At 30.6% G+C, this 14,871-nt stretch overlaps 1 protein-coding gene across 2 annotated transcripts in view; it reads left to right on the forward strand.

Moving 5' to 3' along the window:
* The window catches only part of LOC139487853 (receptor-type tyrosine-protein phosphatase mu-like), a 317,750-nt gene that overhangs the window by 185,534 nt on the left and 117,345 nt on the right, over window positions 1–14,871 (forward strand). The window contains exons 19-30 of one of the 2 annotated variants that reach the window (XR_011655886.1): window positions 348–445; window positions 2,049–2,186; window positions 3,026–3,171; window positions 3,754–3,889; window positions 5,195–5,344; window positions 5,708–5,807; window positions 6,518–6,591; window positions 7,180–7,305; window positions 8,344–8,454; window positions 12,571–12,722; window positions 13,128–13,263; window positions 14,348–14,483. Coding sequence is in view for 1 of the 2 variants with exons in the window: in XM_071273038.1 (XP_071129139.1) it covers window positions 14,348–14,428 (81 nt within the window). In the remaining variant the exon portion in view is untranslated. Of the gene's footprint in view, window positions 1–347; window positions 446–2,048; window positions 2,187–3,025; window positions 3,172–3,753; window positions 3,890–5,194; window positions 5,345–5,707; window positions 5,808–6,517; window positions 6,592–7,179; window positions 7,306–8,343; window positions 8,455–12,570; window positions 12,723–13,127; window positions 13,264–14,347; window positions 14,484–14,871 lie in introns of those variants that run through there. The other variant, XM_071273038.1, reaches the window with a different exon arrangement.

Genomic DNA, 14,871 nt, shown 5'->3' on the forward strand with positions numbered 1-14,871 from the left:
GAGGGATGGCTTTCAACAATGTTCAAATGGCACTTCTTAAAACACGTTTTTATGAAACAAATACATCATGTTTGGAAACAAAATTTGGGGTATAGTTTATATTACTAAAGGAAACATCAATCTGTCGGGAATAATTCCAAAAAGACATTAAATGGCAACATACATTCTTCAACAAATAATATGAAATTTTTTAAGTTTTTTTAGTTAGACATTCTGCCGTGCATGACAAATATTAATCCATATACGTACTGTTTTGGCAGTCGATAATGATAAATGACGAATATAAGAAACTTTACTTTACTGTATTAAATTTAATGTTTACATATTATTTTTTTTTATGTTTTAAGGTCCGAAAAAGAATACTATCAGAGATTTTTGGCATATGATCTGGCAAGAAAAAGTTAACACAATAGTGATGGTAACGAAACTAGAAGAGGAAAGAAGGGTATTTATCTGGTAAAATGAAACAGTAGAATATGTAAAACGCCTCTTGTAAAGCATAATAGATCTACAGAAATTGTGAAATCTCAATGTTCTAGATCTACACAAACATAAGAATATCAGTGCACTTCAATAAGATATATCATACAAAGGCATTTTGAATATTGTCAATTAAAATGGTTGTGACAGACCACAGAGTAAAGGACTTGTTTTTTTTCATAAAACATTTGTATATTAAATAGTCTTTGAGTTGCTATGTTTCCATATATTTTGTCCTGTTATTATTTTTTCTATTAACGGCGTTTTAAATTAGATGGAAGATGTATATATCTACAAATTTAGAATAAAAGGTAGAAAAGGTACATATTTACACAAAACAGAAAACAATTCAACGAAACAGAGACAGTATTACCCTACATAGATATATTATTCTGTTCAGAAACCACCGGATTTGCTGCTACTCAACAATGCCACATGCTCATCGGAGAATTTGCAATTTGAATGTTTTTGTGTGTTTTCTTTGATCTAACTGGGGAACGAAACGAGATCTGAGATAATATAACACAAAGAAAAACATCAGATAACCGACACGATTATGTCATAAATAGATACAACAAGATATCAATATATCAAGTCCTTCCAATTTGTATATTTGTGAAAATTCTAACTTCTCTGTAAATACTATCAAGGTAAATCAAAAGTATACCTTTATGAATATTTATGTGATGCAAGATGTGAGAAATGATTTAGAGAAACACATTTTAAAGAATAATATTCTGGTACAAAAAACCGAAGGTGTCATAACATTTAATTTCTAAGTTTTGTGCTAATTATATATGTCATTATACTTAATCACATTGCCTTGTGATATTTTTGTGTAATATGTTAATATATCTGATGTATATATATGTTGAAGAATTGAACAAAGATAAAAAAAATAAAAAAAATACATGGACATAAGAGGTGTTCGTTTATAATATTTTTTTGTTATCAACCATTTCTTTGAAATAATAAATAAATCATTTAACTAACATGGTTAAACAAAAACAAATATGTCATTCCTGCAGTTGTCAATAGCTGTTCTTGAAATAGAAATGTAAGAATTTTCTGAAAGACAAAAACATATAGATAAATAAAAAAAATTAGTAGAGGTTTTGAAAACAGTTGTAGGGTAGAACTGTTTAAATTTATTCCAGGTCAGGACAATTTTAGTCAATAACTGTTCTTAAAGTGTCAAAAGAACTGTTCAAGAGACTGTTGCTGGTCAATTCGTTCGTCTGTATTTCTTATCGCCTGTCTGTCCAAGATTTCAGTAACTTATCACTTCTTACATTGTAATACAATTTTTCGATCTGATGAGTCAGCACGTCCTGTTTGACGATATGTTGAATATCAATTACATGCATTCAGCATATATTTTGTTTTCATTCGTATGCCCCTAGTGGGGCATTATGTATTCGACCATGTGCGGCCGACCTTTATCCAATTCGTCCGTCTGATATCAGGTAAAAGTATTTTTTAGGAAATGTATATATTGAAAACATGAGTCCAATAACATCTTTTTTTAATGCTAAATTAACGTGTACTTTATATTTTTTGTATTTTAGAAAAAATGTGAACAATACTGGCCTCATAGCATCAACAAAGTATTGCAAGTAGATAATTATAGACTTGTAATGAAAAAGGAGACACAACATACAGTGTACGTGTACAGATTAATCATTCTACAAAACAACAGCTTGAAGGTAATTTAATTCTTTAACCTCAGTCGACGTCTAAAAGAAGAAAGATCCAATGTTATACTTCTATCAACAAACAATTGAGACCGTTAAAGAGAACAGGAATTGGTTAAGGAACAATTCAATCATATAGCGTAGTAAAAAATCAAACATATCTAATGTTTTAAATACAATAAATATATCTGGGGTACTAAATAATAAGTCATTTTTGTTGAGCTTTTACAATTGATAAAAGTTAAGAGATCTTTCAAGTGTTCTTGGAATATAGACATGATCTGCTTTGACTTTGATAAGTCTGGTGGTCAAAGCAGATGCTGGTTTAACGTGGATTAAGTTAAGTTAATACACAAATAATTTTAAAACGTTATGGGTTGATGTGTTGGCAAATACACTCAAGTTGGTTCGTATTTTTTACTTTGAATTCTATATATCAAATCTTGTTAGAGTAGTTCATGAGATAACTATTGAGTTTTTTAATGCAGACATTTAAAGCCCAACAAAAGGTCATACATTTTGTCATACCAATCCTTTGATTGCACACAAACTGTAATATACAAAATTTGTAAGATTGCTTCCGTCTGATGTTATCTTTGCAAAGTGTAAAGGTATGAATTTCGAAGATATCAGATAAGAATTAACATTGAAATGTGTGCCTTTTATCAATAGTTGCGTAACTTGACTAGTATTTTTTGTTGATTAGTTTAGAGGGAACGCCTCACGAAAAACAAAAGCTTTCTTGAAATGATATACATACTGCTCGAAATGAATTATATATTGTAAATAAAATTTTGTTAGATTTTACAATAAATGGAACATATAAATAATAAATTCTTCTGTAATTTTAGAATAAGCAGGAACGAAAAATTCATCATTTTCATTTCACTCAATGGCACGATCATGGTGTTCCAGATAGCGTCAAATTGGTTAATTTTTACAGAAAAGTCAAAAGCATAAAAGTGGATAAAAGTGCACCAATGGTGGTGCATTGTAGGTACGTTTATATTTGTTTCGTCAAAATAAAAAGACATGCAACTATTAGTTTTTTGTTATGTACTATGTTTAATCTTAATGGGTTAGTTGTGTTTTGACGTTTTGAGATATTAAATAGATCTTCATTTTTTTTATCATTTGTTATTACTTATATATTTTGTTAGCATTTGATTAAAATGAACACTCAAGAGCAATTTCTATGAAACATGTATGCGGATACCGTTCTTTGAGTTCTTGAACATACTCTTCATCCCGTATTATTTCATGTTATGATCTTTTCATGGATACACATGGATAAACATCGAACGTACATGTACATAATATGTTAGTAATCACATTTTTCTTCATGCATTTCTAGCAAACGACACTAATTATCCATTCGTTTGATGTATTTAATTTTTGGTTGTACAATTAACGTACGGACTTTCCGTTTAGAATTATCTCTGATGTATTCTGTTGTTTTAATTAACTATAAAAATAACGTTCTTACAATCAACCGTGATACAGAGTGTATTTCGTTTAGAAAATCTTGTAAAATACGACCTTTTATTGCTATTATTCTTTTCAAATAATTATGTCTTAGTGCTGGCGTCGGCAGAACCGGAACATTCATTGCTATTGATGCATTATATGAGCATGGACAGAGAGAAGGCTATGTTGATATAATGGAGTATGTGAAGACGATGAGAAAGGACAGAATGAATATGGTACAAACACATGTATGTATAATTATAATCGAACATTTACCTTCAATGTACATGTTTTACCATTAGTTTATTTTAAGGTATTCGCGCAGACACTTGGTACTTAATGATATCTTTATTCCAACAACGCTTACATGTTTAATCAGGCCGTTTGTAATGAATACAGTAGCATAGGTTGCCTATAAAGAGACCCTTGTATTTTGAACATTCTCACTAGACCAGGGTAGATTTCAAATGAGTTTAAACTTTCATCTTTTTACCTAAGAATATTTAAGAATATGTGGTAAAAGTGCCAATCAGACAACCCTCTACCCAAGTCTCTTCTAGCAAATGGTAAACCATTATAGGTCAAATTACAACCTTCAAAACGGTGTCTTGGCTCACAGCAAACAGCATATATAGTATAAAGGACGAAACAATGCATTTAGATAACCAGTACAAATGTTTTAACTCTGATAAACATCATCATAAAAAAAAATCTAACTTTCTTATTTAGCAAAATAGAAAACTTTATATCTAGATCGAATGATAGAAGGGTAAATGTTTTTATTACATCCAAAACAAACGAAAGTGAAGCACTGAGGAACCATGGGAATATTCCGAAATGCAAAAAGAAGATTAAGATGATTTATGAAGTTTGCGTTATAAAAACAAAGAATGTCATGGCATTAGTTACACAACAAAGGATAAAACTAGATGACAGGCAACCCTAGAACGTGTATGACAAACTATACATATAGAGAAGAACACATATAAATGTAAATTACACACAATAAAGGAATTGTGTAAAAAGAGACAAAAAAACAACAGATTGGTTAAAATGTTATGCTAAGAAAAGGCACTAACATGTAGTTCCTGTTCAATAAGTTAAACCTGTGGATGAACTACCGATTTACAATGTAATTAAATTATCACATAAACCCGCTATTTAAACGATTAACATAACTATTAGTGTTACAACAAGATATGTTTTATAAATAACAATAAATATATAATAGCAAGTTAAAAAATGTAGCTATCATAAATTAACAACACTTAAATTACCTAATGAGCTCTTTGTTCGTGTTGATTTTTTCCCGAAACTTGATTTCGAAGATTTTATTTCCAATACTTCGACAATTCATTTTTATAAAGGACATAAAACCTAAATTATATTTACAGTCTTCGTCCATTTTAATGCAACGTCATCGACAAGTTATAGACAACACTAAGTGTGGTTTGACTTCAGAACTTATCTGTATGTCATTGCCACCAATGTGGTGAATATGAATATCAAAGAAATATAATGCACACATCGTTCTCGCATTTTGTATGTTTCAGGAACAATATGAGGTCGTGTTTGAAGCACTGCTGGAATTGTTTACCGTTCCAGATACGTCCATTCACAAGAGTGTTTTCTGTGAACATATTCAAAAGCAGGAGCATGAGGCATTACCAAGAAATAAAACAGTCTTTAGAGAAGAGTTTCAGGTATGGCCTTTTTTGTAAATGTTTAGCAAACTATTTCTTCACAGAGGTGTTGCCTGTACATAGACATCTACATCAAGCTTTGATATAAAATGTTGTTTAAAAGTTTTTTCCCCCACAGTCGTTAATTGTAGAGACTGTATCGGCTAAATTACGTAAATATAAATAATGAACCAAATGTGTAATATCAGTTCAAAGTAGTCACTTAATTGAACTTCAATGTGAATTCAGAAAGAGCATAACAATCGTATTTGTATTTTTGTTAATGTACCACACAATTATACAAAGTGAACTGAGAGTTGAGATCTCACAAAACATGTTTAACCCCGTCTATGACTTTGCTATTGTTGTATTATTATATTTTAGAGATTGCAAATGTTGCGTCCAATATATTCTGCTGACAATTATACAACTTCAAAACGCAAAGAAAACGTATCAAAAAATTCTTTAAAGTCTGTTCTTGCAAGTAAGTAAAATTAATATATTTTATTTGAACTTTTGAAAAAATCTTGTACATAAAACATTACGTTATTGAACATGTTGAAATGGGAATTATAGTTATTACTAATACCATAAGCAATTGTTTGTTTTCTTTATTTCTTAAATAAACAGAGTTTTCCTCAGAAGTTTCGTAGATTTCTCGAATCATAAGTATTATTTGGTTGAACAATTTAACAAACACCAACGTACTACTTTTCGGCAACATACAACTAGTTGATAATGTTCTTATGTAGAAAGGTGATTTTACTCCCGACCAAACAGATAAACAATATTTGTAAGCATACATGGCATAACATGTTCACATTGTTTTTTAATAAAATATTATTTGCTTCAAGACTACTGCTAAATGTATTTAGATTTACAATGTATAACAAAAAGTATATGGCATGTATTGTGTAAATCAGTAAAGTCTCGGAAGTGTATCGTATGTAGCAATTAGATGAGAAATAGAAGCTATGTTTATTTGATTTAGTTATTTTTAATTGTATGTGTCAACACTGCATAAAGAAACGTCAATTGTAAGTATCAAAGATTTAAAATAATATCTTACCATGTTCAAAAGAGACAAAGTTTATATTGTATGAAAAAATACAAACATAAGAAACAGGTGGAAAACATTCACTACGTCATGTAGATCAGAGGACGAACTATATGTTTTTACTTATTTCGTTTTAGATGACAACTACCGACCTTACCTAATGACTTATGGTAGGAACAGAAACGACTACATTAATGCAGTTATAGTCCCTGTGAGTAAATGTATAAACTCGCTACCTTTATTCAATATCGAGTTTCTACAATCTTGAGTTTCTTATATTAACATTTATTTGCACAGGAAACAGGTCAGACACTCTAGTATTACCCGTTGAAGTTTCATTCTTTTGTAATTATATACTTGCAACGTATCATGTTAGTGTTCACATTCCTTGAAGTTAATATGTTGAAAGGTTCATTTGACATTTCTGTAGACCTTTTGATAAAATACCACGGTAATGTCTAGTTATCAAAATGTTATGTAGATTGTGAATCCCACTTTTATGATACCTTTTGACCCAGTTGTTACTTTGTCGTCAACACGACAATGACATAATTTGATTAAAAACCTATCAAACAAATTCAAAAGGTAAAGTTGCAGTTGGTTGTTAACATTACCGTTCCTGGCGTTCGTTCTTTATGGTCTGTTTGTGCTTCTATTTTTTTCACGAAGCTTAGTGACTTGATTTATAGATTATAATATACGCTTTTAAATTTGAAATTCACTGAATAAAAATTATTCAAATTATTTTTCCTCTCTTTAAATAGAATCAGGATACCAATATTTATTGTTTGTTATGCAGGGTTATTTGGCCGAAAGTAAATTATTTGTAACGCAGTGTCCATTGGATGAAACTGTAATTGATTTTTGGACAATGATGTTTGACCACGGGTCCAGGATTATTGTTTTGTTAGATCCAGCAAATAAGGTGAGATTTATCAATAGACTTTGACTTATATCAAATATGGTAAATCTATTGTTATTTAAAAAAAAAAAACAACAACGGTGGATTGATTGTCAATACGATGTGGATGTAACCAAAGACAACCTTATGACCTTCATCAATGAAAAGAACCCATAATGTAAAGTCAGCGCAATAAGGGTAAGACATAAAATGTGTGAAATAATTAAAACGAGTAAACAAACGTCCTAATTAGTAACAACACAATTTACGAAAAAAAAATGACAAACATGTCAGAACCAAAGACAACCACTTAACTACAGGCTTGTGATATTGGACAGGTACGTACATAATGTGATTGGTTCAGAATGTCATGAGCTATCAATTCTATCCTCACCTTGCACGGTTGTTTACTAGCACAGCGTAAGAACAAAATGTAAATATCTTCGTACTTTATTTGGCCGTTTTAACTGTTTCGATTCAAGCGTCACTGATCATGCTAATGAGTCTTTTGTGGACGAAACACGCGTCTGGTGCGAATTCAAAAGTCTAAAACAGATATCTGAGATGACTTTATTAGCAAATAGTACGATGCACAGAAACAACTAAAATTACAACAAAATGAAATCCAATTAATGCATCAAAATATCCAATTAATGCACCAAAAATAGGTTTACTTGAAGTTATTAAAGGCAGTTAAACACATATGGGATTTCCTAATTAATTATTTTTATTCGAACCTTTTTTTAACTATTTAAACAAACCTCTACTTAATACAGTTTTTCAATTGTTAATAGTAATTAACTTATCATTTTATGCGATTATCTATTGCTTCTGAGTAACAAATTAAATTTATAGTAATTACAATTATCAATCTACATCAACACATTAATGTAAAATACTATCCCTTTTATGAATACTCAACACAAAATAAGGAAATCGTAGGCATTCATCGATGCAAATGAAATAACAAGATGAAAACACAACGAAAGTATCCGCAAATACAATATTTTTGACAGTATATTTTAGCCTGTGAAGTTAAAGCCACATGTCCATTTTTCTCAGGGTGCTCCATTATGGTTGGAGAAAAACAAAAAACTTCAGTTTGATGATTTTAGCATTATAAAAGACGATGAAAACTTAGAAAAGGAGCTTCAGATCACTCTGAATCATACGGTTAGTATAAATTTAATTTGAAGATATGTATAAATGTAGCAAAACAACAAAAATAAACCTCTACAAAAGGGCACAGGGTTATTTAAATGATTTTTCTTATTCTTACGCGATTGCTTCCTTTCCAGACCAATTGATTATTTTTATTTAATCAACGTGTGGTTTGTGTTTGATCTCGGTTCTTAATTGGCCAAAACTCGATTATGACGTCAAATTTTCTTGCTTTCATCTGAAATCCCTATTGTGACGTCATAAAAAAGTAGCCATATCTGAAAACGTCAGGTTGATCAACACATTTGTTTTCAAAAGCGTTCAAAAAGAAAGGATTAGGATTGTCTGCATATCGTCTAAAATCATTATAGAAAAAAAGATTCCACCACCAAATCTCGTGCAATACAATACGATAATAATGCACTCTCGATGGTTAAATTCTAAACATTTGAAACGTTCGACGAGCATCGCGTTTTAAATTTGAAAATTTAACTGTCGAGTGGATAAATATCGTATCACCCTTAAGCTTGTTGCTGCGGTAGAGTCTTATATATAACCCTTATCTTGTTATATTATCATTTGTTTCCTTAATAACTTATTCTAAAGAAAAACACTACTGATTTTAATTAACAAAGCATCACTTTACAATAGACCAGCTTTATGCTTTACAATTCATTAATAATAATATAATGTTAAACGAGAGAATGGTTATAATAGTAGGGTGCCCAATCAACAAATTGTATCGAATTGCCTTAACGGAATAACACACGGCTATATTTTATATCACTGGAAAGAGGAGAGCAAACCTCAATGAAATATTGTTGTCTGCCGTGGTCACGTTTTGTTTTAAATCAGGGTCAAAGGTCAAAGCAAAAATTTCAGAAAAATGCACAGTCACTTTTAGAAAGCTGGTTTCTCCTACATAAATGCATTTGGAGCAAAATAAAAACAACTAATTTATAGAAAAAAATCTTTTGTATCTACATTTAAAACTTATTTTCGTCAATTTCTAGGAAAATACCAAACTTCTGTTATTGGTCCGAGACCACAATTAATTCGTTGTGCATTTCTTTTAGAACATACATGAAAATTTAAAAAATCCCACCTGCGCTTTCTCAATGAAATTTTCACAGTGTGTTGTACTTCCTTTGGCAAAAATTATATCAAAATTATAGAAAACTTCATCGTCTCTAACTCAAAATATGGATAATTTTATGTTTAGGACGTCTTGAATTCTTTTGACAGTGTTACGAAGTGCTATTTTTTAACCTTTTTCAGCTGGATCAAATCACTACTTTTCTTTGAAATTCTGGACTCTTTTTTAAAAATTTTTTAAAGTGTAATTTCACCCCCACTACTTCCTATTTGAGGCATAAACCATGGAGAAATAAATTTGGAAGGGATATGAAAAATATTGGCAAGTAACCCACCGTCAACACTAGGGACTATATTCGTGAACAACGAAAATCAAGGGACGAACATCCAAACTCAAGGGACGACAATTGTGGTCTCGGACCTATTGGTTGTGAAAGAGTATATAAATGATTTGTTTTGAAATTTGTGTAATATTAACGTCAAACTTGGTTGAATATGAAGCTCTATGTATAGCTTTGCTTTACAGAAGTAAAAATTAATGCAAACGACGAAAAAGGGGGTTTAAAGTTATAAAAACAACGTCTATTAGAAATAGGTAAAACACCCCATCCTACATATACAGATGACTAAATTAGCAACAATTGGCTATGCTGTTTACAAGTATTCCAAAAATAAAATAAGGAAGAGGGTTATGTACAGCACAGATGTATTTTACAAACAATTGTAAACAAAAAAGGCGTGAGAAACCAAAGGGACATTACAGATTCATCTATGTCATGATAAGAAAGGTTTGACAACTCGGAAAATCATTTGGGTTTTCCTTTAAGACTAAAAACAGAGCGCTTACCGATCCTAAACAGGGATGACGTTGTATCGCATCATGTTAAAACATGTGCGCCTGGTAGAATGTTACAGATGGCAATCCCGAGACTTTTACATATTTCGTGGACAGGCATATAGCGGCGAAAAGCTTGTTTGCAAGTTATAGTGCCTGTTTGAAAACATAGCTCATGCGTATGCTGCATGGCGGGGAAGTAATGAACGCATAAGATAAGAACATCTGTATCTTGTGACTTTATTATTATCCTACCCTATATGCCTTTTACACCGAACTCTTTATCTACATGAATAGCATGTGCAATCATGCGGGTATCTACTTCATAGAGCGTACAAAATGATTCTTAAAACCTGAATACTCCTTCTGAGCAGAATTGGGATCTTTGGAAGTGCTAGCTAGATAAATGACGCTTGAAATATACTAAAATATACATGATCTTTCCGTGTTTTCAGACCCTCGATAAAGCTTTTGTTTGTGCTAATTTCTCGCATATTAATAAACAATTCAGTTATTAAGAACCCTGACACATAACACACGTATTTCATTCCTACTTTGTTTAGGACTTGATGGGAATAGTTTAACAGGACTGTGTGCCATGTTCCGGGTCTGAAATGTGACCAAAGGATTTGATTTGCATATTACAATTATAAAAAAAAAATCAATTCAAAAAACCATTAAAAATATAAAAACCAATAAAAAAATATTTCCTAAAACAAAACAACGATCTTCAAAATAACTCGACTATTCAAAACATTCATATCGACCATACAAGTAAAAATAAAAATGAAGTAAGTTAAAATTGTCCTAGTTAATAACCTGAAAGTGTAAGCTACAAAACGATTAACGGCACGAGAAAAGGCGTGTTTAAATCAAGGCAGAATTATCACTAAATTTGTGTTTTAAATTGCTATTTTCTTCTCACCGATTAACATTACACGAAATATATTTGGCACACATATGAACCATGTCTTATTAATGACATCAGAGTAATAATCTTGTGAAAGTTACACGCAATAAATTCTCTTTCGTTCAAAATGTGACAAATTTCAGCAAAAAAATAGTCTTACAAAAATCATGAAATACTTACACTCAAATTATATAAATCTTTTCAGCTTTTGTTATAATATAAATTTAATTTTAAGTTAGATAATCAGTATCATTTGAACTACAAATTTTAAGAAAGAAAAAAGTCATACCACTTGTTTTTCAATGTTTTTAAATGAACAATGGTACGAATATGAGAAAGATGTGATGATACCATGACAAGATCATAATCCACAATTAAAAGAAAGTAGAATCATGATACGACCGAAAGCAAAACGTCTAAAGAACAAAAACTATTGTATTATTAAAAAAGAATGTAACGTCAAACAATTGACAGTTGAAATACACAAATTTAAGCTAAAACTGAAGATAACTCGGCTTGTCCACTTATTACTAGTAGTTATTTTACGTTTGAATGACAACTATTGTGTTTGTATGTCACATACAAAAGGCAATACCGTTGACTAGATTAATTTAATCAAGATATACAGAAGAATAAGTTGCGACTATTTTACATTTGATGGCGTTAAATAAGAAAAAGTAGATGCGATAAAAAAATTACTAAATTGAAATTATTTATCATGTTATCATCTTAAAAGCGTTACGAAGTAAAAAAAAAAAAAAAGGTTTCTCATTCTATACTAAATCTTATAGAATCTGACTCATGTCTTTAAACATAGTTTTTATAGGAAGATGTGATATAATTGATCACGGGACTGCCTACCATGACCTAATAATGTAAATGTTTGCATGATATTTTCCAATGTAATCTTTATAATCATATATATAATATGTTTACATGTAAGCCTGAATTAGCTCTCTTGAAAACAACTGTACAACAATTGAAAGTAATGCATGTCCATATTTACCAAACCACACCAAGGTTTATGCCATGACCTTAGCCGTATTTGGCACTTCGTTTTTGAATTTGTGCTATGTTTTTCTTGACTTGCGTAGAAATGACGAGTCTGGATGAAAAGTAAACGCGCATTCGTAATACATAAAATTAAGTTCTATCTACGATTATTTTTTCAAGGTGTTGTTTAAGTTTTTTACGACAGGTCATCTGAAACATTTTAATTGCGAAAATAAGTTCGAATATATTTACCAACAGTATTTAACAGTTCAAAATGATTGGTATAATTTTACAGAAAAGCAAAGAATCTATATCAATAAATGTTTTCACTACTGAAAATTGGACTATCAGTAAAGCACCACCATCATCCCAGTATATGCTGGATCTTCTACAACGTGTACAAAACTGTTGGGAAACACAAAAATGTCCAATAACAGTAGTTTGCAGGTATGTTTATTTCAATAGTACACATACAACTTAACTCAACTTTATATGAGTGTTTCTTATCACAGTAGCATTTTTGTCCTTTTGATTTCTTTTTTCGTCTGAATAGTTTCCCTTACCGTTCGATAATAAATAACCAATATTAAGTTGTCTTTGGACTGCTATCTCATAAAACATACCAGGTTCATAACTTTGTAAGTCAAAATTGCGTTTCGTATAGAAAACACATAGCATTGACACTCATACAGCATGTACAGGCTTATTGATCAATAATAAAAAAAATAATATACAATGGTAAACAATCAATTGTCAACTAAACTTTGAAGTATTAACATTATTAATACCTTGAATAATAATTGAATACAAACGCTTCATAAAATTTCCTGATGGTTATGCTCAATTTTTCAGTGATGGTTGTAGTAAGAGTGGTTTATTTGTGACATTGAAATTGGTTTTGGAAAAAATGCAGATTGATGAAGACATCGATATTTTCCAAGTAGTTAGAGAAATCCAAACGAGGCGACCAGAATTCTTGGTGGAATTGGTAAGTTTGTAAAGGTTTAATATTTTAAAATGTGGACGGTGTTTCCCTTTGTTACACGACTAAAACGTATGCATTTACTGTGCCTAAAATTGATCTAAAAAAGGCCGTTGACATGCAGAAATCAGATGTATCCAAAATAAGTACATGTATTTTTAAAAAAAGTTCTGGCATTTCAATTGCGTTTATTCTTGGTTATTTGTAATTGCATTTATGTAAAAAAAAAAGGTTTTAGATAACATTAGGAAACAAAGCAAATTGAATTCTCAATAGTTAACCCATTATTAAGAATACTAACAATACCATTTGCAATTTGAAATGAGTTGATAACATAATACATTTGTACATGTTATACTTTTATTTGAAACAAAAAACGATTATAGTCTTAGTTGTTAAAGATAATTTATTAAAATAACTTATCCTGATTTATTAATGTTTCGTGCGTTAAGTTTTCTTACATAAATACACTAAAGGACGTTAATGTTAAACTTTTCGTTTGAATGTAAAGAACCCCAAATTTTGCAAAACAATGCATCTTTTTAATGCGCGCATTTCTTCACCTACACCTTAAAATCGACATTTTATGCTGATCGCATCTAAAAGTTATCAAAACAAATGTCTTTTATCAACGTTCGAATAGTGACACTTTTATGTAACACATTGATTAAAATCATCCCCAAAAAGGCTTTGCATATAGTGTTGAACTTTAGCTGGTATGGTTTATTGTGTCAGTAACCATCCATTTTAATAGGTGTGCATTCGATATTTTCTTTTTCATTTCAAGGTCTATCAATGTGGTTCACGTTGAAAATTATTATGTTTTCTTTGTTGTGCATTGTTCGTTTGGTTTACAAGGATATTTTTTTTGTTTTTAGCCATGGCTTTGTCATTTTATGATTGGCTTATGAGTTTGAATATTCCTATGGTATCTATCTCTTTAACTAATTAATGAGCTGTCTGGAACAATGAAACACACATATTAAAATCTTAAACTGCTTGACCTGTACGTTGATTTTTAAAGCATTTACAGTAATCAGGAATTCGACTACAGTGACGTTTTAATTTGCCTTTTCTTTGTTTATTTCAGGATCAGTACGAATATATTTACAAGTGCATCAGATGGCTACTAGAAAAAGATTCTCGAGATTCACTTTATGCAAATGTTTAGTAAAGCTCCACTGTGATTGACTAAACAACTGTTTCATACATCAATATTATATACTGTTCATTTATGAACTGAAAACAAAGAAATCCCCAACATTTCTCATCAATTATGACATTATATAATGAAAAACCAATTCTTTCTACAGGTTGCATTTCTGTAAATATTGACAATGCAATTTCCCATAGGAACTCCTTTTACGGCTAAAACTGTACCACTTTTACTATGAAGTTTTGAAAAAAATCTTATCCTAGAATTGAAAGTTCATATGCACCACAATTTTTTTCAAAGGTCATAATATAGGGCTGTCCGGCATATTTTCAACGTTTATATGCCCTGAACTTCTCCGAGTTTAAACTTACACTAATTTTCTTAACTACCCCTACCTCGAATGAAAGGTTACAACAGATTTCAATGTAAACAATATGCACGTTTTTAGTTACTGGTAA

The sequence above is a fragment of the Mytilus edulis genome, chromosome 1 (genome assembly GCF_963676685.1).
Source record: "Mytilus edulis chromosome 1, xbMytEdul2.2, whole genome shotgun sequence".
In the NCBI taxonomy this organism is placed as follows: Eukaryota; Metazoa; Mollusca; class Bivalvia; order Mytilida; family Mytilidae; genus Mytilus; species Mytilus edulis.